This window comes from Pygocentrus nattereri, chromosome 23 (genome assembly GCF_015220715.1).
Source record: "Pygocentrus nattereri isolate fPygNat1 chromosome 23, fPygNat1.pri, whole genome shotgun sequence".
In the NCBI taxonomy this organism is placed as follows: domain Eukaryota; kingdom Metazoa; phylum Chordata; class Actinopteri; order Characiformes; family Serrasalmidae; genus Pygocentrus; species Pygocentrus nattereri.
In genome coordinates, this window is record NC_051233.1 from 9,905,918 (window position 1) to 9,931,344 (window position 25,427).

Consider the following 25,427-nt stretch of genomic DNA (forward strand, 5'->3'; position numbering starts at 1 on the left):
CAAATGAGAAAACGCTTCAGAGGAAATCGAGACATAAACAGTGACACGATTCAAGAAAGTACAGTTCAGTGCAGCCAAAAGAATGTTTTGTATATGTAACATGTTCTGTGTAAAGACTTGGGAGTTTAGACAGGAAGAGGCTAAAATGTTGCAATGTCAGAACAGTGTGAAAACAGTGCAGTATGGAAAGTATTGAAGACTAAAAACATTTGAGATGATGTACAGAAGCATTATTTTATGACAATCTGTTAAAGCAGAAAACTAATTTTGGACAGCTGAGTGATTTATTAAACTTGTTATTTTATGTTGTTTATTTATCCGCATTATTTATCCATAATGATATTATTGTCATTACCTGGTAACCAGCACTGTCCGTTTTATTCTGCACTTTGGGATGAAGAGCCGGTTCGGGTCAGTTTTTTTGTTTGTACAGAATTTTCTTTGTACTCTAGTCAGTTTTGAACTAGAAATTATGTAGCTTTGATGATGCTGTACCAGATGTTTAAAATTACAACAGTCCAGTGTAGGGTTCTCCTTTAGCAGCTGTAGCCAGTCAGCAGCCTGTCCATATTGTCCACCCCCCCCCACAGACACACACACACACACACACACACACACACACACACACACTAACAGCAGGCCATGTAGGAGAAGAACAGAGTGAAGGGACACAGCACCTGCACACTTTTAGTCCCCGCGGGTTCACCCAACACCACATGTGTAATATAAATGTTCAGTGTGACTCACTAAAAAAGGGTTATTTTATATGCTATTCACAGAAAATGAGCAAAGACCAAGGAATCTGAGGTTGAAATAATAATAAATTGCATCATATTTTCTTTTGGTAAATATTTAAAATGGATCCCACAGACCCGAACACCACACAAGGGTTAAGACTACTCCCACACTAAAAGGGATTTCAGTGGAAGATGTACACTGACAGTGAGGTGGTAAATTAGCCAAAACAATGAGCACCAGCCACAGCCAAACCGCCCTATTATATGTTCTGGTTAAAGGATTATTTCAATACTGTTCAGCCTAAATTCTGTCTACGGATGATTACCACAAACAATAGCTTCCCTGTGCTTAATAAAAGAAAAAAAAACTGCAGCTATAATACAGAAATATCCTAACTCTGATATCCTTTTAGTCACCATGACAACATCAGTTAGGACTGAATTTAGGACAGTAGCTATTACAGAATAACAGTTCCTAAGTTGATTATCATTAAAACTTTGATAAAAAACATTGCATAAAATATTGCAGAAGCATCCTACAAGACAAAATTTCCTAAATACACCCCTAACTTTTGGACATACACCAACAGTGTCCTATCCAGTGTCTTGTGTCATTTTAGGCCACTGTAACAGGCAGCAACAGTTCACTATAACTAGTTTTTAATGTATATGTGTAGTTTTTTCTATATGTACACTATAACAGTATTTATGTACACTGCAAAAAAGTTACACAAAAATGCTGACACTGCGTACACATTCTTCTCTGTTCGCTCTCACTACTTTGGTGTATAGATTATTAATGACAAAGTGATGGTGGTAAATATTGTGAAGAGACAGAGTTGAACTTGTGGCTGTTTATTAGGTAGAATATTATTAGCACGACCAGCTAAAGCTTTGGGAAATGAAAGTGAAACTGCAGAACTGTTTATAAAGCAAGGGACGCTGACACATTATTAATGTTCAAGATTATTGCACTTTAGTTTGTTTGGACATTTTTTACATCGGTAATAGAAGCTGACTTAACATTATTTTGGTTCCAGCTGTGTGTGTATTGCTAGTTGCTTGGTAACAGACATAACAATGGATTATCAACCTCGAGTGAATGGTTTAGGATTTCTTGACTTGATGGTGGTGTAATATGAATTTGTGAAAGATGTTATCTTGACCTTAAGATCTTAACCTAGGACTAAAGATAGGAAGGTTTCTCAAAATCCATTTCTAACAGAAGCCCAGTGGGCAGATGCTGAAGCAAATGATTGGAGGCTTGATATCCAGTCCAGACCTGCACACACTTTAACACCAGGAAAGGACATGTTCACACTTGCCTGGTTTGATTTGATTTAAATGAACTGTGGCATCATTGCTTTGGTCACACAAATTGTTAGAGCAAATGCAAACGCTGCTATTCAAACCACGGAGCGTACCAAATAGTGGGCTAAAATCCCTGAGGACATCAGCCAGCGGCACTGAGAATGTTTAACCAGCTCAGCTCAACAGCCATGCTTCTACATCAATCTTTATTATATACAATATATCTGGTATTAAGGTAGAAGATCACATCACTCAACACGTTTTAAAGAGTTATTATATGGTCTGCATGAAATATATCAGTAACCAAAAGCACAAGCTGCCATTCGAACCATGAAACGCACCAAATAAGTGTGCCGAGACCACCTGAAGATATCTTCCTGCAGCACCGAGCACGTTCAACCAGCTCAGCTCAACAGCCGTTGAACTATATACAGACCACAGATGTAAACACACCCTAAGAGTCACTGGACAAGACGTCTAATGTTCTGTTCATTAGCAAAAGTGATTCTGCAGTCTAAGGTCTAAGCGCTAAATAACATAAAATATTAACATGATTAAATGAACGTTTACGCACTTCCAAGTGGTGCAACCACCTAAGCGTTGATTCTATCATCCCTAGTGGTACTATGATGCCTAGTGATGCTCCTGTGGCTTGGAGTCCAACAGAGCACAATTTGCCTCGCTCTGTGGGTGGGATGGCTTCTCCCATCCTCCCCCATCACTTAGCACAATGCTAGCCAGCATCAGGTGTCTGTTAGCTTTCCTCTGAGTGTGTACGGCTGTCCAATGACGTTGCACGAGCAGCAATGCTAGCTTTCACCTACTATTTGGTGCGCTCCATGGAAAAGATGCGGTGGCGCTTCACAGGTCTTGGAGGAAGCCTGTGCTAGCCTTCACCTTCTTACTGCTGGAGGTATTGTGCGATAGAGGTCCTAGCTACACTCACCTTCATATAAAGATTACAGTTTAAACTAGTTTTAAAATGACAAAAGTAAAGATACACACACACACACACACACACACACACACACACACACTCTCTCTCTCTCTCTCTCTCTCTCTCTCTCTCTCTGTCTCTGTGTGTTTCCTGCTGTGGTCCAGATGTTGGCAGAGCACATCTGGCATGGGTACAGGGCTCTTGGGAGAGCTCAGACACAGGAAGCAGCAGACTGAGTGACACAGACAGGGGGCTGGGAGGGGGGGGGGGGGGGGGGGGGTATTTGAGGGCGAAAAACAAAAAGAAAGCGAGAAGAAAAAGGGAATGACAGGGAAAAAGAAAAAAAGGAGAAAGGCACAGAATAAAAAAGAGAGCGCTAGAGAGATAAGAGAGGGGAAGAAGAGAAAGGGTATAGAAAGAACAATGAAGAAAGGGATACAGATAAAGAGAAAGGATGGAAAGAAAGGTAAAAGAGAGAAAGGAGACTGAAAGAAAAACAAAAAGATGCAGAGAGAGAGAGAGAGAGAGAGAGAGAGAGAGAGAGAGAGAGAGAGAGAGAGAGATGGAACACTGTAATATATGAAGATTGCTGCCCTTCATGTGGTCAGATTCATATGCTAATGAAAAGAGGCATCAGAATTTGTGGAGGCTGTCACTCTCTCTCTGTCATTCTATCACTTGTTCTTTCTAACTGCTTTTTTTGTAAAAGCAGCAGGAGCACTCATGGGTAGGAAATGAAGACATGAGCTATGAGGAGAAAAAAGAAAAGGAGACAGAAGAAAAGGAAAAGGAGCCATGGCGTTCTCCCTGGAGAAGAAAGCCTGTATAAACACTGTTATATCGCTCCGGTCCAACAGAACTGGGAGAGGAGCCTTCGATCACACAGGAGCAGCAGAAATAAAAGTGGTTGGGAGATGTGATTTGTTCGGCAGGGGAGCGCAGGAGTGAAAGAGGTGTGTCTCGCACTCCAGAGAGAGAGAGAGAGAGAGAGAGAGAGAGAGAGAGAGAGAGAGAGAGAGAGAGAGAGAGAGAGAAAATGGGGAACGACCCTGTGTGTTCATAATGGGGGCTCCTAGGGCTAGACTGATTACTGCTATTCTCAAATCACACCACTGATGAAGGGGGGGAGGAAGGGGGGGGAGGAAGGGGGGAGGGAGGTAGGGGGAGGGGGAGAGAGAGAGAGAGAAAGAAACAGAGAGAGAGAGAGAGAGAGAGAGAGAGAGAGAGAAAGAGAAAGAGATGGGTGGATTGAGTAAGAGAGTGAGAAAAAGAAAGGGAGAGCGTTTGAGTTAAAAGAAACAGGAAAAAAATGAAAACGAGCAAGCAAGGTTGAGCAAGAAAGAAAAGGTAAAAGAAGGAAAAAAGTGCAAGGTAGAGAGAGAGAGAGAGAAAGAAAGAAACAACGGACAAATTGTAATGGGGAGAAAGGGAGAAAGAGAGAGACAAAAAGTGAGTGAGAAAGAGAAAGAGCAAAAAAGAAAAGAAAATAAGGGGAACAGATCAAAAGAAAGAGTAATGGAGAGAAATGGAGAGAGAGAGAGGGAGAATGCAACCAAAGACAATAATAAGAGAAAGTGAGAGAGGGCAGAAGAGACAGAAAAAAAGAAGGAAAGAGAGAGAGCGAGAGAGAGTGTGTGTGTCATGGAAAGAGGGGGATAGAAAAAAGGGAGAGAGAAGAAATGAAAGAAAGAAAAAGAAATAAATAAATAAAAGAAAGGTAAAGAAAATCAAAGTAATGGAGAGAAAGGGAGAAAAATAGGGAGAAAGAGAGCGGTGAAAAACAATGGGGAAGAGAATGAGAGAAAGGGGTAGAGACAAGAGAATGAGGGAGAGAGAGACAGAATGAGGGACAGAGAGACACAGAATGAGGGACAGAGAGAGAGAGACAGAGAGAGAGAGACAGAGAGAAGTGGGTCAGGCTGGTTTCTGTGGTTGTTCTGCAGTGAGTGAAGCCCCTGGAGATCAGGGGTCTCTGTGGGAGAGTGTGGAGCTGAAGGTGTTGCTCCTCCACCATCATGGTCCAGACACACAGCACCACACCCTCTTTCTCTGATGCTGTACAATTCTGATTCATTAACGGTCAAAACGAGAGCTCGATTTACATAAGAGATGGGACCAAACTGAAAAACATTTGTGCTCAATATGATCAGCAATGTTAACTAACATAGTAAAGAAAGTCCACATTTCACGCAAAACACCACAATATTACATTATATTCCTGGAATAAAAAATATGGCTAAAATTGACTGTCCTGTCTCACTCCAGTACCCACTCGCTAATAGTGCATCTTTTTATTTGGGATCTTATCAATCATGGTCTCAGTCAGTGGTGGCTGTACAGGTGGATCCTTCGCCAGCCAACATATCCATAGGTTCATTACGTGCCGGCGAGGATTTGAAAACATGCCGTTGTCAGCAGAGGAGCGATCAGCAGCTGAGGAGTTAAAAAGCTAATGTGGTCTGAAGCAAAACTTACACTAATGTTTTGTTTTGTTTGGGAAGCAAAGAGCAAATTAAGAGAAGCATCTCCAGCACTAATAAATAAAATCATAAACTCAAATCAAAGTTTCTGGCTCCGTCTTTCAAAGAACTTGACAAGAACAGCATTGATGAAAACAAGAAATGCACAGAAGCGCAGACCGTCTCATTTGAGTTCAGCCTTCACAGGTCTGCTCAACCTACACAGTGTTTTTCAAGGCTTGGCCTGTAAGGTTTGGAGTGTACAGCGTTACTATTCTGTTAAATAAAGATTACTGAACTGAAGAACTAAAAAAAAATCTGAAAGGAGAGCCTGGGTTCAATCCCCTAGCCGGGTGACCAGGTCCTCTCTGTGTGGAGTTTGCGTTTTCTCCCCGTGTCTGCGTGGGTTTCCTCCGGGTTCTCCGGTTTCTTCCCACAGTCCAAAGACATGCAGTCAGGCCAATTGGACATGCTAAATTGCTCCTAGGTGTGAGTGTGTGAGTGACTGTCTGTGTCTGTCTGTCTGCCCTGTGATGGACTGGCGACCTGTCCAGGGTGTATCCTGCCTTCCACCCGATGACCGCTGGGATAGGCTCCAGCACCCCCCCCCCGCGACCCTGACGGAGAAGCGGCTTAGAAAATGGATGGATGGATGGATGATTTTTTAAAATAATTAAACTCCTTTTTTCTCGTGGTTACATTATTTTCTGAATGTGCTCTCTGAACACCTGCAGAGCGCCCTGCTCCTGTTCCTTGAGCTGACATGCTTTTCTTTTCGTCCCCCTCCATCTCCTCCTCTGCGCTCCCCTGTGAGTGGATAGTGATATCTCTCTGCCTGCTGTTGACGGCTGGCCCCTGTCGCTCTGTCTGTCTGTCTAACCGGGTTTTTGTCATCCTAACAAGACGGAGTCCTCATTATCACCAGCCTACCTCCCTTGAGAACACACTCCACAGAGAGAGAGAGAGAGAGAGAGAGAGAGAGAGAGAGAGAGAGAGAGAGTGTGAGTGAGTGAGTGAGTGAGTGAGTGAGTGAGTGAGTGAGGAGAGAAAGAGAAATAGAATGAGAGAGAAAACAGAGAGAGAGAGTGTGAGTGAAAAAGAGAGAGCGAGAGGGAGAAAGGAGACAGAAGTTTCTTTTGTGAGCTATTAACACAGCAGTTCTGGGTCCAAATGGACGGCAACGCACGGCACAGCTGGAGTTGGAACTGTGAATGTAGCCTGCAGGGCTCATCTCTGCACTGATGAAGCAGCACTTTAGCTTTTCCTCTCTTCACAGCACCGCTCTCCCTCCCTCTCTCTCCTCCTGTCTCTCTCCTTCTCTCTCTGGCTGTTGACTAAACAAAATGGCCCTGACATTTCCTCACTTAATAGCTCTCCTGCCAATCCAGTGGCACGTCATGTCTGGCAACGCACTGACCGCCCACATTTGTCCACCATTGAAAGGACAGACGGGGAGAGAAAGGGAGGGGGAGAGAGAGAGAGAGAGAGAGAGAGAGAGATTTGAGAGAGAGTGTTAAAGTCAGAGATCACTACTCATTAAATTAAAAGTGAAAATGGCCATTAGGTTATTCATTTTTCAGCCTCAGGAAAGAAAAAAATAAAAAAACTCCACTCTTTCCACTCTTTTCAGGAGATTCACTTTGCCTTTTTTAAAGAAATCTGCAGGGTTGTTCTTCCACACCTCCGAAGTTCAGCCTTAGAAATTGGTCGCATTTTTTACTTCTCACAATCCAATTAATCCCAAACACATTCAGTGATGTTGGGGTCTGGACTCCGGGGTGGTCAGTCTATTGTTCTGAGAACACCAGGAGCTTCTTCATTTGCAGTTCTGCCCAGTTGTTAGGAGACACATTTTCCTCTGTAGCTTTAAATAATTAAATATTTTCCTTGTGCAAGTTCATTATCTTACATCTAATATCCTCCGAAAAATCTCCTGAAAAAAGTAACTGTTACTTTTCATCGACTTTGATTAGAAATTAAGGAGTAGAACAGTGGTTCATTCTGCCCAGTACTGTATACAGTAGTATGCAAATGTTTTGGCACTCCTGGTTAAATCATGCTTTGTTGATTTTCAGAGTGAAATTAAGTGAACAAATCCTCTACAGAGAACTCATTGTGGTGCATTTCAAAGCACAATTACTCTTCATTCAATGGATTTAACATATTGGGGGGTAAAACAAAACATAAAATGTGGCTCAAGCAAAAGATGCGAACACAGAAGAAAAATGATTGCCCTGTTCATAAAGAGAAACATTATGTACTTATGTATCCTCAAACTACTACGTTTATCTGTTCTTTAGCACCACTTCATCTATTATTATTATTAAAGTTAATTACTGATTTTTTTTCCATTTTATTTTATTTATTGAGTATTATATTGATATGATTACTACGATACAAATTGTTAAACGTTTGCAATGTTTAAATTCTGCCTTTTCATGATGCTTTGGCAATTTTGTAGCTAAATGTGGTCTTGCTGATAAAACACACAGATAGATAGATAGATAGAGAGAGAGAGAGAGAGAGAGAGAGAGAGAGAGAGAGATGGACCTAGAGAGGGAGAGATGGGGATAGACAAAGAGAGGGAGAGAGATGTTTAGATAGATAGAAAGGGAGAGAGAGAGATAGAAATAGAGAGATAGAAATAGAGAGAGAGAGAGAGAGAGAGAGAGAGAGAGAGAGAGCACAGGCTGAATGGCAGTGTAGGAGCAGCAGGTGCTCTGTGTCTCTGTGTGAGAGAAGGTGATGGAGGTTGGAGTTGATGGTTGCTGCTCTCCTGCTGCGCCTCCGAACAACGGCGTCTAATTTCACCGAGCGCTCTACATCATTGAAAAGGACAGGCTGGATGGGCAGCAGGGTATCTAACCAGTGTGTGTGTGTGTGTGTGTGTGTGTGTGTGGGCGAGGCTGACAGGTGCGGGGTGAAAAGCACTGCTTATTGGGCATTGGCTGTCACTCAGGGGTGTCATTCACACTGGCACCCAGATAAACCTGGGGCTTTTTTGTCAGGGCCACTGCGGTCACACAGGTGTGGAAGGCAGGCCACTGTCCTTAATTTACTTCCTCCGCTCTTATCTGACTGCATGTTGCTCCAGCATGACCAGTATGAGATATCTGTGCTGACATTAGAGCGCAGAGAGACACAACTCAGCCTCTTATTGGACGACATCTCAATTTCATAAAGCTGTGAAGAACAGAGCTTCTCCTGCACTGAGTAGGTACCAACACACCGGTGATTACAACAGCACAGTTACAATACTGTCAGTATTGATGCTAATGCTCAAGTAATATCTTAATTAATTTGACTTCTTGTTTGAAAGTCAAAGCAATAAAAATCTACAAGAAGAGTAACAATTCTACAATAAAGATGGGCAGGAAAGCCCAACTTAAAAAGACTTAATGGCAAAAATGTAATTATAGAATTTTAACTTTAATTTTAATAAATATTCATAATGTGTGTCCTTTGCCTTACTGTAAGAGCCCCAGAAGAATAAAAAAAAATCATCATCATCATCATAAAAGCTGCAAACTACATTACTACTGATTCTTTGAGAAGCTGGACTTGAATCAATGATTACACTAGAGTTTAACTGAGTAATCATGACAGCCTTTGCTCCGTTTTAGTGTTTATTGTCCTCCATTTATTTTATTATTTTATTGTGTTGTCATGTGCTAGTTTATGTGTGTATTGCATACTTTAACGTCTGTATAAAATATTTTATTGATGCAGATTTACTGTTTCGTTAGGAAAATAAACCACAAACTAGGCGAGTCTTTCTTAGCTGTGATAGCTTTTAATCTAGCAGGAAAGCTAACAAAGACTTGCCTATTTAAAATCCCTAGCAACACTGCTGTGTCTGATCCACTCATACCAGCACAACACACACTTTCATTCACAAACACAACATTCCACTATCATGTCAGTGCTGAGAATGATCCACCACCCACATAGTACCTGCTCTGTGGTGGTCCTATGGGGGGTTCTGACCATTGAAGAACAGGGTGAAAGGGGCCAAATGAAATATGCAGAGAAACAGATGGACTAGACTCTCTAACTGCAGAACTACAAAGTGCAGCTGATAAAATGGACAGTGAGTGTAGATACAAGGAGGTGTACTTAATGAAGTTATTCATACTAAATCATCAGTTTCTGGTCTATTTCTATTCTTCAGTTCAGTTCAACACCTTTAGTGTCCCTAAAAAGCAACATCTGATTTGCAGCCAGGTGAAACAGTCAGGCTCAACATAACATAAGAGCATGACAACCTGAGTAGACACATACTATACGAAGATTTTTACCCCAATGGTTGTTCTTCCTATCACAGAAGGCAGTTCTTGGTCAAGTCATACAACAAAACCCACCGGACTCTCAGGTGACAGACAGAAGGCAGTACTTCAATCTTATCTGTATAACCAGTTATCTATGTTGATGTGATAATGGAAGACAATTGCTTCTTCTTTATGGTAGCGATTCATTCATTTCCATTTTCATTGTTCATGAAAACAATACAAACGGAGGGTGATGTTGCAGCAGCCAAGTGGTCCGGCTAAAGGTTAACAGTGTACTTCCTTATGTTCAGCCATTTTTCAGATGTTCACTTTTTGGATCCTTTTCCATGCCAATCCTGAAGTTGTTAATATCTCAGCACACAGGATATAGATAGCAAATATGAATGACGTCAAATTTGGTCAAGTTACAACAGATATGACGACAGCTATTATAACGGCTAGCGAAATATATAAATATACATACCAAAACAGATCATTTTTATTAACCAATTTCTTTTTTAAGCAACAGAAACAGCACTGTTTACTTCATTTTTATCCAAAGCTCATACTTTGCAGACTAAATGAACACATGGATATGCAGCACATAGGCAGGTGGACAGGCCTAAAGCATATCCTTCCTAATAGAATGATATTTTTGGTATAGGTATAGCACTGCATGTGTACTTAGCTGGTTGATTATTTTTCTTCATAACGTTATTTCACTGAGCAACCAAAATAAATTATACCTTTTAAAAATGTTTTAAGTAAAAATAATTTCAACACAATCTTCGAAATGCCAGGTTTTCTCAGTTTGCGCATAAAAGCTTTCTTTGCAGTCATTATATCGCTGTTGTCGGAACAAAATCTCGCATCTCCATTTTTGTGTTATTTTACTTTCTGACATACTTTGAAAATGCCTGTTGTCCTTTACATTATGGGTAAAGTTCATGACGACTGGACCAAAAGAAACAGCCCAAAATTACCCAGAAAAAAGTTTGGTTCCATTGACTTGCATTAAAAGTAAAGTATGTTTTTTTCCTTCTCCTGTATAGTTATCATTTTAAAGATATGAGGTTTTGTTCTGACAGCACCAATATATTCTTGAGCTAATTTTCATCACTGGCATTTTTTCACAGTATACTTATTTTTATTGAGGCCATGCAGGCTGAGTAGGCCACCATCAGTCTGCATAATTTAGTGCAAAGATGATAACTAAGACTTTGAATGTAGCGTAAGCATACAAAGTGGTACTCACATTTCTGAAGTCCAGTGTTCATCTGCGAGTGGGGAAGAAGCTGGAGGGAGAGGTCACCTGGCCCTGGCAAACAGGCCAGCATCTCACACACACACACACACTCCTAGTGCAACATGGGACACACACTCCTCCTCACACTGTATAGAGAGAATGAGAGAGAGGGAGAGAGAAATGATTAGGTGGCAGTATTCAAACACTGAAATCACTGGTCAGGCATTCATTAGGCTGAATCATGAGCAGTTAGAGAGAAAATACAGCACTTTAGTGAACAAGAAGGCAGACAGTGTGGCTTTAACTAGGCTTACGATGATCATGAAATATTAGCTGACAATAACAGCCATTAAAATTTAAATAACAGCCACTTAAAAATGGTGGAGAACAATTTAATTGTCTTCTTTGGCCATAAGCAAATACCGAAGAACAAACTGGCCAGACTGGGTGATTAGCTACACTATGTAACCAAAAGATTATAGACACCACTCCTAATAGAGTTCAGGTTTTACAGCCAACATGTGTATAAAATAAAGCATACAGCCATGCAGTAATATTGGATGTACTGAAGAAATTTCTGCCCCTCTAGATCTGCCCCGATCAACTGTAAGTGCTACTATTGTAAAATGAAAAATAAAATCTCAGCCACAAAGCACTAGGCTAGGCAAACTCTCAGAGAGGGGCTGCCTAGCACTGAAACAATAGCACTTAAAAATAGCTAATCGTCTGTTTCATCACCCAACATTAGCACAAGAACTGTGCATCAGGAACCTCATGAAATGGGTTTCCATGGGCAGGCAACTACACACAGGCCTTAAATTAATACAACCCCATCAAATTCAAAATGAGTGAATATTTGCAAAAAACAATAAAGTTTATCCGTTTGAACATTAAATATCTTGTCTTTGTAGTGTATTCAATTGAATATAGGTTGAAAAGGATTTTCAAATCATCATATTCTATTTTTATTTATGTTTTACACAACGTCCCAACTTCATTGGAATTGGGGTTGTATGTACAATAGCAAGCATCGAAGGAGAATACCACCTATTGTAATGCATGATGCAAGCAGCTTTTTGGTTGAGGTGGAATAATGGGCTGGGCTGATTTTCAGGGTTTGGGGCCCTTATTGAAGCGTAATGTTAAGGCTACAGTATACAAACATTTTAGACAATTATATGCTTCCAACTTTGTGGGAGCAGTTTGTGGAAGGTGCTTTCCTGTTCCAGTATGTACTCCCATGTACAAAGCGATGTCCAACAAAGCTCATATGCATGCAATGGCCAGGTGTTCACATACATTGACCATACAGTATATATAGCTTCCTGTCAATACTTATTCCCTCCCAAATGATAAAGAAACCTTGCTCACTGCTGCCCTCTAAAGGTCTTATAGCACCAATCAGAATTTTTAAAAATTGTTGTTTCGGTAATAGTTGTGAAGTGTCTCAAAAAATGTGTTTTCTGCTTTCTTTTTATTTACAGACATGATAATATAATAGCTGTGACAGGCCTGGCTATAAATGGCTAATTACTCATGTTTTCGTTCTTGAAATTTGCTCTTCATTTCATTCACTGTTGTAAACATTGAGCACGTTTACAAGCACTCTTTCTGCAGTTATCTAATTATTCAAATGGTCATGTAAACAGCACACTCTGATTTCCTAGATCAGAGGAAGACCTAGAAATCTGATTGAGAAATCTGGAGGCTGGATTTTAGCTCAGTAATCAGATTTCTCAGCGCATGTGAACTCTTACTCAGATTTCTTTTGGATTTCTCAGTCTGCACTTGTGCAAAACAGACGGCAGTACCGGAAACAAGCAAGCGGCATTACCATGACACACAGCAATACCCCTTTAGAGCGACGCTGAAATCAAATGCACGCTTGATGAAGGGTTTAAATATTCATCTAGATGATGCATATTCATATTTCTACGCAATGTTTAAAAAAAGCCAGGGCAAGAAGTCTGAGTTATGTTTACATCACATTGTCTTCTGTTTCTTGAGTTTCTTTTTCTTCTGTAGCCAGTTGCAAAGCAGAAATGCAGTTGGTGACTGACTCAAAAATCTGAATTTCTGAAGTTATTGGATTAATAAGCGCATGTAAACGCACTAGTAAAGGCCATTAAAGACAATATCAATAACTGCTAAAAAAAAAATTTGCTTGTCATATGAGGATAGGGCTGAGGTGGTGCCTGTTAAAAATATTGTGCGGACCACCAAACTCAGGACACATGCACATGGCTTCAATCAGGTGGGCCAGTGGTGTGCTCCATGCAGATAGAGCCTAATCCTGCCCTCTCTGACTGTGGATCAGAGACAGGTCACTCTCTCACCTTTCAATTCCAAACCCTGCTCACCCACCTGCGGCAGGTCAGGCTACGTTTGATACCCAATCTAAACTTTAATTAAACATCAAACGGGGCACGGACAGTGCAGAGAGCTGGGGCCTGGGGGCCTGGGACTAGAGTAATTCCACCACTCTCATCCTCGCTCAGTGCATCCCTCTCTCCAAATCCCTCCCTCCCTCCGACATTCTTCTGCACTTACTTTCACCCATCTGTCCACCATGTCTCATAGCCTAGTACTGATCAAATATTTGGACACAGCTGAATGCATGTTTTTCAAAATATTACAGACTTTTTGATTGACAAGCTTATGCATAAATGTCTGAAATTAGTTCCTGAGAAAAATATAGTCAAGTTGATGTCTATGTACTAGTGGTGATGCACTACAGGCTCAACAATATGACTCTACTACAACTTTTGACAATCTGTTATATGCTAAGTATTGCAAATATGACATTTCTGACTTCGCTATGCCTTTAAAAGAAAATCTTCTCTAATTTATATAATAGAATTTACACTTTTTCACACCAAACATACCTCAGCCAACCAGCTACGTTTGTGGAGTAAATTTCATGTATAAGTATTGCACTACAATGTACTGATTTTTTCGCCCTCTGCTATGTATGAATTTTAATCAATATTTGTTATCAGACTCAAACAAGTCATTTTTATCACCAAAAAGTGTTTTAGCAAATGTGCATCTTCAGCCCTGCTGGAGAAAAGATCTGAGTTGGCTTGAACGAAAGCCAAACGTGTGTAAAGCGGCATCAGCGCAAATGTTAATGCTGCCTTAAAGAATTCACAATAGAAGATGTATGTTATTTAATAGATTTAATGTTTTAACTGTCATACAAAAAGTTGTCTTATTCATTTATGCAATGTAATCAGATCCCGAGCCACGATTCTGTCTGTATCAGTGAAGATAACACATCAATAATTAGCAAAAATTGTCTTTTTTCAAACACATCACTGGATTTAAATGTTCCTTCAATGATGGGGCAAAACCCAGTTGTGCCACTGGGGAGGCAGCCTCTCTTTAACTAAATGACAGCAACACGGATTACACTGGAAAATTTGAGTATTAAATGCCATTAAGAAAAGCAAGAAAATTTTTAAGGTAATTAACAGAACTGAGGGAAGCTCCAAACCCAGTGTAAGAAGATTGACACAACTACATGCAAAATCAAGTGCCAACTTAGTAAGGCATGAGAACAAGATCCTAATGCGTGGCCATGACTTAATAAAGAGAGGGAACAAGATAATTACATTGTGGCCACAACTTAGTAAGGCATGAGAACAAGATCCTAATGTGTGGCATTGACTTAGTAAGGTGTGGGAACAAGATAATTACACCATGGCCACAACTCGGTAAGGCATGGGAACCAGATCCTAAAGTGTGATCACGACTTAGTAAGGCATAAGATAATTACATCACGGCCATGACTTGTGAGATGTGAGAATGACCTGATCCTATTGCGAGGCCACGACTTCAGTCATTCCCATGCCTTACTAAGTCGTTGCCAGGCATTAGGATTTCGTTCCTATGTGTTACTAAGTCTTATAAGCAAACTTGCTTCCCTACTGAGTGAAGCTCCTTTGGAGACGAATTATCTCACTTTAATATAAATCGCTGTTAGCAGCAGACAACAGCTTACTGATACAGTGGCTTCAGGCACCCATACTTTTAGTGTGGGTTACAGACATGCCAAGTCTGAAAACCATCCGAATCACACCATCCAAACAAATGCAATTCCTGATTTCACATGCTAACTGCAGTACTCTGTGACCCCTACACTGAACAGAAAAAGATGACTGGATGATGGGAGATAATTCCTCCAGCATTTCCCTGTTAAAATGATTAGCATAGCAGTGCACTCGCATCACAGAGTCCTGTCCTGTTTAAGGTCAACAAATCTGTAGTTGAGTCATGTGTCAGTTTCCAACCCACTTATAGGAGCGCGCACACACACACACACACACACACACACACACACACACACACACACATTCAGTCACATGAAAGAGAACTTTTATTTTGGATTTGCAAGCAAGTCCTTAGAGGTGAAGTGCAACTTAGTTGCAAGTAAGCAACAAAAAAGAAACATGGACCAAGTGGCCTTGTGTGACATTGGCTTTAAATGACTTTGGCAAAAAAAGCCCATTTCTGAGCAAATAACCAGAAAAGGAGCACTTCAGCAATTAGTGAAGGTGAACTGTGTGTGTGCGTGTGTGTTTGCTCAGTATGCAGCATTCGGTCTTTGTGGGACTGTCCCGACAAGGGATTTTCTTGCTCAACAAAAAGGTCTTGTTTTCAATGAATAATTACACCTTCTTTGGCCCAATCCCATTTCTTATTTTTTACCCCTACCTCTTGTTTTCAAGTGTCATTTTGCCCCTTGGAATGGAGTTGCATCAGGAAGTGGTTGAAGTCTTCCCAAATGAAAATGGGACAACCCTTAAATTAAAAAGGAGATTACTGCCTGTCTGCAGTGATAGCCGAGGGGGGGTAAAGTTCAGCAACCTCACTTACATTTAGGGAATCATATGCCTTCGGTGGGGGATACGACAATTATTTAATATCACCCACCTCTAATTCTTCAGTGATATGAAGCTGAAGTCAGCTATTTGCCAGCTTCTCATTTGAATTTTTTAGCTTTTAGAGGCATTAAACCCTTCAAATGTCTGGTTCCTATCACCACCAATAGGGGTATCTAGAATAGAAAAAATTCACATCAGACGACTCTAATTTTCTTTGTTCATATCTTAACAGTTGAAATATGCAGAAATGAAGGGGGTAAAAGTGGAATTCCTATTTAAAACTTCATTATACTGTACATGGAAGCAGTCATTTCTCTGTCTCTACTAATGAGAGCATTTCTATTAAACTGCAGGCTACAATTTAGCACACGTGTGTCTCTCCAAGCGGTGGGCATACATGGTATTCTACTTACTGTCAACTTACAAATTTCAATGGATTTTTTTTCCAGTCTTTTCATATTGCCTCCACTTTGCTCTTCAGCACCCAGCAAGTTGGACAACTGATGTACCTGAACAGTAGGCTCAGTACAACAGAACAATGCCTAATCTTGTACAAAGACATATTAATTACACACTTTCATTTGAAGGAATATTTACAGTTTTTACTGTAATTTACTAAATAATACAGTCGTATGCAAAAGTTTGGTCAAATTATGAGTGAGTAATAAGTTAACACATCCACATCAAATACAGAATGTTTGAATTTTCCAGTTCCACCTTAAAATGGCACGATACTTACATTCTGAAATGTACGCCTGTTTGAAAGCTTCATGTTCAAATTTGCCCGTTTCACTTTAAATGGTGCAGCAGTTACATATTAACACCTCAACCTATTCGGCAGCTACTTGTTCGAATTTTGCCTGTCCACCTAAAATGTTGCAGCAGTCACATTCCTCACATGACAGAATATAACTCTTGCAACATTTAAGGTGGAACGGGAAAATTCAAGCAAGAAGGTGGCAAATAGAAAGCTAAATTTAGCCACATCTGCCTCGATAGCCCAGAGAGTATGACTGCAAGTACTCAACTCTTTGAAAATTAGTTAAAATGACTATCCCTACTTGTAGCCATGATAAATTATTTTAGGCTACCCAACCTTTGAAGCTCAAAGCTTACATGTTCAGGAGAAAACTAGCGAATTCAGCATCCATCTTAAAGTTCTTCTAGGCTCTAATCTCTATCATTCAAATGCATCGCCAATATTTACTCGCGTTCACTGCATCTCTGGCCATGGAGCTCTTTGGTGGGATGCTGAGACTTTTTACTTGCTTCCATGGATGCAGCACACCGTGTTTGCCTGCCACGATGTTTCATATCTGGCAACCCAGGGTGGCGAAATGGTACTGAGGGTGGAATCAGAGGCAAAAGCACAGACTGTCTGCTCCGGAACAAAGATTTCATAGGAGAACATACTGGCTGTAGCATCGTTTTCAGAGAAGACAGTATTTCCACTTAAGCATGTTTCCTTAATCTGTGATTACATATTATGGTCATTTTATGATTTACTACAATAAAGGTTACATATTGCTCCTTTAAATAACTGCCATCATCTTGAATAACTGCAATCACTCCAAATAGTTGCAAGAGGTGATTGTCATAATTATGACAGGCCTAACAACATGCTCATCAGCCAATCACCAGTCTAGATTTTGGAACAATCATGTTTAATGGCTCGCTGATGAGACCGTATGGAAATTTAATATTGAACAGCACAGACCTTTATGAGAAATAATTCAGTGGGTAAAAATATCCAGCCCAACTGACGAGTCGATTATGGGGGACAGCCCTACTGGTGTGTGCCTCGCTCGGCCATGCACGGTTTCCAGGCTTTTAATGGTGATGAAGGAGGCACACTGGCGTTCAGCTTCAGCTCCAGTCAATTCAATTACAGTATTCACAGAGCCAGACACGCTTTGCCTAAGGAACAAAAGCAGCAGTGGCACGCTAATGGCTGGTCATTTGTGTCTAGCAGACACATTCTCTCGCTTTACTCCACTCCACCTACCCCTTACGAACCCCAACCCCCCCCCCCCCCATTTTTTTTTAAAAACATCACCTCTCACCGTGTGGTGTGCAGGCAATGGGGAGGATAAATAAAAGGAGACAAACAGCTCACACGAGAGGCAATTATCCAACAAACAACCTTGACAGGGCCGTACCCTGCCGTCAGAGGGCTTAGCAGAGCAGACCTGGACGATCAGAGAGAGAGAGAGAGAGAGAGAGAGAGAGAGAGAGAGAGAGAGAGAGAGAGAGAGAGAGAGAGAGAGAGAGAGAGAGAGAGAGAGAGAGAGAGAGAGAGAGAGAGAGAGAGACAAGTGGGGAGAGAGAGAGAGAGGGAGAGAGAGAGAGAGAGAGAGAGAGAGAGAGAGAGAGGGGGAGAGAGAGAGAGAGGGAGAGATGTCTAAAGGTCAGAGCGATGGCTCATTTAAATCCTCCTAGTGAGGGTGAAAACAAGCACTAATGAAGCTGCTGACTTACACACACACACACACACACACACACACACACACACACACACACACACAACACAACACACTCCCGAGAGCAGAGTGACCACAAACTTGAGGGAGAAAGAGAGAAATCCGAGGGGGTGGGGGGGGTGGCATTCAGAGGGGCACCTGAGGAGAGAAGCATGAAAGGAAAGAAGCTAAGAACGATGTGGGAAGTTCACATCTTGCTCACCCTCTATGATGTTCTATCTCTCCTTTTCTCTCTTCATCCACCTGTATGGCCACCTCTACACTCACCCACCTTGCTTTTATATTCTCTCTCTCTCTCGTCAACTCAACTCGATTAATGTGGCTTCTTTGTCAGGACAGATCCAAGTCACAAACTTTTAGAATACATGAGAAACATATAGAGACAAAATAAACAGATACGTACAGACATACATACATACATACACAAACCCATACAGCATGGTCTCCCTCTCTCTACAGTGCTTATCCAAGTCTCTCGCCCAGCTCTCTATCCTCATAGCCCTGACTTGCCACAGAGACCACAGAACACTGAGATAAGCCCAAGGCATTTAAGGTCATCCCTCTTCTACTGTCCTTCTCTCTCCATCCCTTTTCTGTCTTCTCTATCTCTCCCTCTTTCCATCCCTCATCCTCTGCACTTCTTTCTCATCTCTCTTCCTCTGCTTTCCCCTCCATTTTACATCTTCCTATTTCTCTCCCTTTTCTCTCTCTGCCACTCTTCCTCCTTTCCTCTCCATCCCAACTTCTCTCTTTCTCCCTCTCCTTCATCGTCTCACTTTCTCTCTCATCCCTCTTCTCTTTTTCTCTCATGCCTCTTCCTGTCTCCATTCCTATTTCTCTCCACTTCTCTCTCTATCGCTACATCACTCTTCCTCTCTCCATCCCTTTCTCTCTTCTATTTCCCTGTTTCTCCCTATATCATTCATCTCACTTTCTCTCAATGTATTCTTCTACATTTCTTCCTCTCTTCATCACTCCTCCTTTCCCTTCTTCTCTCCATCCCTCTTCCTTTGCTTTTCTCTCTCCAGCTTCCCATTTCTAGAGCTTTTTCTCTCTCTATTGCCCTTCCTCCTTTTCTCTCTCATCCCAATTTCTCTTTCTCTGTCTCCCTCCTTCATTCTCTTTTCCTCATCCATTTTCCACTCCTTTTCTCTCTCATTTCTCTTCCTCTCTCTCTCTCTCACCATCACCCATAGTCTCTTCATTCCTTTCTCTCCCTCTCCTTCCCTGTTGCCATTTCGCTCAATATCCTTCATCTCACTTTCTCTCTCTCAATATATTATTCGCCTTTCTTTCTCTCTCCATCACTCTTCCTCTGCTTTTCTCTCCATCTTTCTAATTCTTTCTCCCTCTCTCCTTCCCTCCTCCTTTCCTTGTCTCTCATCCTTCTTTCTCCTTCTCCACTGCTATTCTTCTCTTCACCCCTTTCTCCCTCTCATCCCTATTTCCCTGTATCTCTCTCTCTCAATATTTTTCTCACTTTCTTGCTCTCGCCATCACTTCTTCTCTTTTCTTCTTCCATTCCTCATGCTCTTCCTCATCTCTTAATCTTTCTGTTTCTCTCCATTTCCCTTACTTGCTCTTTCCATGTCTGCACCCCCCAGAATTTCTCCATCTCCCTTTCTCTCTCTTTCTATGCTGACTCTGTATCACTCATCTATTCCCACTGTCCTCACCCATCACCCCCTCCAGCTCTCCTTCCTTTTTGATGTGAAGCTTGCTCTGCCATATGGCACCAATCCCTTGCCCTCGATTCCCCGCGTCACCACGCATTAGCTCTAATTGGCCTGACGTGTTCCTTCTCCATCCTGAAGGATTTGGAGGTGCGTGCGCGGCTCCATTTCAAGCGGTTTTCCTTTTTTCCCCCCTTTTTTCTTCCGAGGCTTGTTTAATCTATGAAAGTGCCAACGCTTTTCCTGAACAAGTATGACAAGGATTAAGAGAGGCATAAGGGGGGGGCAGGGAGGGGAAAAAAGGAAGAGTTTGCGATATTGGGTTACAGGAATAGAGCTGCTGAAAAAGGACGGATGCTTCTTGAGGATGATAATGAGAAATAAAGACACCCTATTAAAGCTGCCAGGTTTTCCAATAAGACATTCTCTCTCTCTCTCTCTCTCTCTCTCTCTCTCTCTCTCTCTCTCTCCCCTCAGCTAAAAGAGCAGTCTGGATGCCAATAAATGAAACAGTCACCGAAGAAGATAAAACCTAATAGCCAAACTGGCTGTATCTACACACAATCACATAAACAGACAGGAAGTCTGCATATGATAGATGTAAGCTTGAGAAGGCTGTGCACAGGCCAAGCTAAGATAATAATGCTGTTACCTATGGGGCACAGCGGTGATGTTTTAAACAGGAGAGGATATCAGATTGAGAGAGAACAGAACAACAGAAAAAGACATGGAAAGAAAACATATTGGGGAAAAGCAGCAATATACAGAGAAGAAACAAAAGATGATCAGTAGAAACAGATGCAGTTCTAATCCAGTGCTAGTGTGACCAAGCAATAAGAGGCTGAGCAACAAATCAATACGCAGCTCTCGCGTCCAATCCTGATGCAGTGTAGGCGTGAAGTACAAAGGCAAGAGCTTATAGATCAGTCATAGTCAATTTATACAATCAAGAAAGAGTGACATTTCTGAAGTCTTTCTTTTCTGTGAACTGTGAACTTTTTTTTTTGTAAATTTGAAAATTCTGATACAGTAATGCAGACATTTGCATTGCTTCTCTTCTGAAAACAGAAGTATTACGTTATTGTAATGAAATTTTATTCTAAACAATTGTAAACCATTTCTGTAGGTCTGTTCATCATGAAGTTGAAAACAGCTGGCATATACACACACACACCCCTATCTATCTATCTATCTATCTATCTATCTATCTATCTATCTATCTATCTATCTATAAAACACACATACATAGTTCAGGTGTTTTAAGTCTGGTTTTTGGTCTGGCAAATGCCAGGAGAACATGCCTTACTGTATTGTGCCAACTGTAAAGGTGGAGGAGGGATAATGCTAAGAGGTTGGTCCTAGACCCCTTAGTTCCACTGAAGGGAAATCTTAATGCTTCAGCAGACCAAGACATTTTGGACAGTTGTATGCTTCCAATTTTGTGTGAACAGTTTGGGGAAGAACCTTCTCTGTTCCAGCATGACTGAGTCCCAGTGCACAAAGCAAGCTCCATAAAGGCCTGGCTGGGTGAGTTTGATGTGGAAGAACCTGACCAGCCCACACAGAGCCCTGACCTCAACCCCAACAAACACCTTTGGGATGAACTAGAACAGAGATTGCAAGCCAGCCCCTCTCGTCCAACATCAGTGTCTGACCTCACAAATGCTCTTCTGGATGAAAGGGCAAAAATGCCCACAGATACATTCTAAAATCTTGTAGAAAGCTTCCTAGAAGAGTGGAAGTTGTTGTATCTGCAAAAGGAGACCAACATTCAATATTAATGCTTATGGAGGTCATAAAAGCTACTGTGGGTGTAATATGTAGGTGTCCCTTTTGTCCATATAGGGTGTGTGTATATATCCACTGGTCATTTTGGATAGTAAATAAAATGTCTATATTTGCATTGTAGACAATGCAACCTTTGCTTTATTCACTATTTCACGTCAAACCAGTCTGAATGACTTTGTTTATATCTCGATAGAAATCCCCAATAATTTTCTAGTATATAATCTGTATTAGATTCACACTTCGGGTTGTCACAACCTCATATCGAGATGAAAGAATATTAACATGTAATCCTTTCCTCTTGGTTATTAAAAACCCATCCCAGCTCAACCATGGAACCCTGACCCTGAGACTAGCCACTGAATCGTCCATCTCCAGGCAACGGTATCACCTGGACACTGCTCCACTGAACTGGAATCCCACTTCCCATTTGGTGGACGGGGGAGTGACATGAGTTGCAAATACAGGTCAGTCATTTTCTTTTGGAAAATGAAATAACCACAGAGGCATGATGAGGTGAAATGTACTACTGGCAGGCAAGCCTTTTTTTTGCAGTTCATGGTGGTCACCGCCAATCGGATTTACTCCACTTAATTTCAGTGAATTCACACCAGATCCACACATCCGAGCAAACCTCAGGACAGCTGTAAATGATACTACTGGAACCCAAGACACAAATACTCAGCTAGAACCGCTCAAATATCACCAATGCTAATGGAGAGAGACTATAAATCCGGTTGTTTGGGTGAAAGTGGAATAAACGGAGACAGGATATGTCCTTTCCTGTTTAAGCTGAGCAAATGTTGAGGAGGCAAAGCACTGCTCTGATGACAAGGAGGCGGTTTGGGTCATATTGGCTCAGATAAAAAAAAGGCTGACCCTCACTTTATCTGCCCACTGTTATGGATGGGAGGATGAAAGAGGTGAGCGTTATCTTAAGCGGAAAGAGAGAGAGAGGAAGAGAGTTATTCAGTGTTTCTCAGTCCTTTCCTTGGGGACACCCATACAGTGTGTTTTTGTTCTAGACAAGCTCCAGCATAGCTGAACCAGAGGTGTTTCTCAGTGTGAATTTGTGTTGTTACGTTCTTGTTATAATGCCTGAACTGCATTTCGACTTTCAAGAATGCAGGTAAAGAGAGCAATTATAATACCTAGAAATATTTACAACCTACACCAAATACAGAGGATGTGTCAGCAACGTGGCAACAAGAGAAAGTGAAAGGCATAATCTTTTCCTCATGAAGGAAATTGGAAAAAAAAATTACTCAGAGCAATACAGTCTGTTCAGACAGCCTTTCAAATTAGTAAATTCAGCCACTTTAAGATGCACCCACTGTTGATTTGTGTTCATACTGAGCAAATATTGTATAATCTTCATTCAAAAGTAGTGCCAACAGAGTAGATGCTCTGAAGCAGCTGCTCAAGAGCTTAAACTCACTATGCCCAATGTCAAACACTGACTGGGGCTATAAAGGCCACCAGCATTGGGCTGCGTCCTCTGGAGTGATGGAGCTCCATCCAATACCTTTGGGATGACTTAGAGTGATCCAGAACTAATCATCCAACAACAGTACTAGGGCTGAATTCATGTCACGAAGTCCATCTATTTTAAATGTCTCTATTATGGCATCACTCCCGCTTTGTAGACTACTGCGCAGCTCCCGTATCATTGTTTTACACGGACTAATATAACTGACGCACTTTTCAAAGATTTATAAGGCGGCGCAATTTATTGTGTGTAGTGCAGTGTATACACTGTAAAACGGACCTGGCCTACCATAATAGTACTACGTCAATGCTGCAACACCTGAGCTGAAAGCATCCTCATGTGAACTGCACTTCTCCAGGCGGACTCGGAGCCTCTACAACGTATGTTTACGATTGCTAACTGATATGAACACCAGCACTTGTTATGATTACAAATGCTGTACGTTCTTTGTAGCCCATGTTATGAGTTGATAGTGACTAGGCATAATAAGTAGCAAGAGAGCAAATGCAAAAAGATTTCACTCATGTAATTTATCTCTCCCTCCTACACGTACGTACGTACACACACACACACACACACACACACACACACACGCGCACACACACACACACACACCCTCTCTCTCTCATCATTGGTTACATCTCAAAACAAGCCTTCCCCATACATATGGTAGTAATGATAAATGCAACAGATGGACAAATTTATTTATGACTACATTCACTACCTTCTTTCCTTTTTTATTAAGATAAAACTAAGGACAAATAGATTAGCCTATGTTTGCGAAATTGTATTTCATAGTTTTTTTCATGTACATCATAAAAGTTTCACAGAAAGGCTGAATAAATTGGCTTAGTTCTGGAGCCAATAAGCCAAAGGCTTTAAGCTTTGATCTAGTAAAAGTGTTTAGTGAGGAATAACAGCCAATTGCTTGCTCCTTTTAAGAGGCCTTTCATGTTGCATAACACACTATCGATATAGTTGTTTAAAAACACAAAGGTGTAATTTATCCCATTACTCAATTAATCGATGAAAAAATTGACAGAATACACAATTCCAAAAATATTCAATAGTTGCAGCCCTAACCTCACTAATGCTCTTGTGGCTGAATGCAGTCAAACCCTCATAGCAATGTTCCAACATCTAGTGTAAAACTTGCCCAGAATTGTAGAGGCTCTTACTGCAGCAAAAGTGTACAAATTCCCTACTAACACAGTGGAATCTTATGAGCACATTAAACCATATTCTGTCTTTTTTTTGCACAAAAACGTTTTATCACATTTCCGTATAAGAGTTTGTTCTTGCAAAGTACCTGGTATTGAGAACCCAGGAACACGTTTTTGGAATGGAGCGAATGGAGCCAGGGTCTAGCTTAGGAATATTCTACAGCATGGGTGCCCTAACTTGGGGATCAAAGTGCAATGTAGGTGTTGGGGTAAGCAACAAAACAACATACAAATTGTAGAATTTATAAAATCACACTACTGTTTTTTCACTACCATTCTTAAAAAAAGTACTACTTTAAAAGGAAAAGAAGAGTGTATAATTATGTATGTTTAACTTTGCTCACTGGGTGAGGGGGTGGGGTTAAGGTAACTTTCTGGAGGGCCAAATCAAATCCTCAAGTGCTACCACAGGCCATACTTTGGGGATCCCTGCTCTAGAGCTGTGGTTCTCAACTCTATTCCTTGAGGACTTCTGCTTTCTAGGAGTGGGAAGAAAAATGGATATAACAGTGTTACAATATTTGGATGACAAGACCCAAGACATCACAATATTAATAATTCTTGATATTTTCATGCTTATGTGCTACTTGTTACATGCTACTTGAATACCCCTAAAATCGACCGTAATCTTCAAATCAAAACTATGTTTAGATGCAAAATGACCAAAATGACAGAGTTCATACTAATGTTGTTAACAATTATTTGATGGTTGCTTAACTGCCGAATTTATTCAACTAAATTATAAAATCTAACAACTGTCAGTCTTAATAGCCTAATTTATATTAAGTTATTTGATAAATTTGCCATGTGTGGGAGCATTTTGCAAAGAAACAAGGTGGTGAGTGCATTGCTGGCATTGTGAAGCTAATATATAATTCCAAAATATTAACTGTAAAGAGCATTTCCAAAAGGACTGAAAAAGACCTGATGCCA

The 25,427-nt window shown here is 41.1% G+C and overlaps 1 protein-coding gene across 2 annotated transcripts in view; it reads right to left on the reverse strand.

The window, feature by feature from the left end:
• Positions 1 to 25,427, reverse strand: part of fam222ba (family with sequence similarity 222 member Ba) — a 108,620-nt gene that overhangs the window by 24,726 nt on the left and 58,467 nt on the right. For both annotated transcript variants that reach the window (XM_017714865.2, XM_017714866.2), the window contains exon 2: positions 10,968 to 11,104. In XM_017714865.2, coding sequence (XP_017570354.1) covers positions 10,968 to 11,049 — 82 coding nt within the window. In that variant the 5' untranslated portion in view covers positions 11,050 to 11,104. The remainder of the gene's footprint in view (positions 1 to 10,967; positions 11,105 to 25,427) is intronic.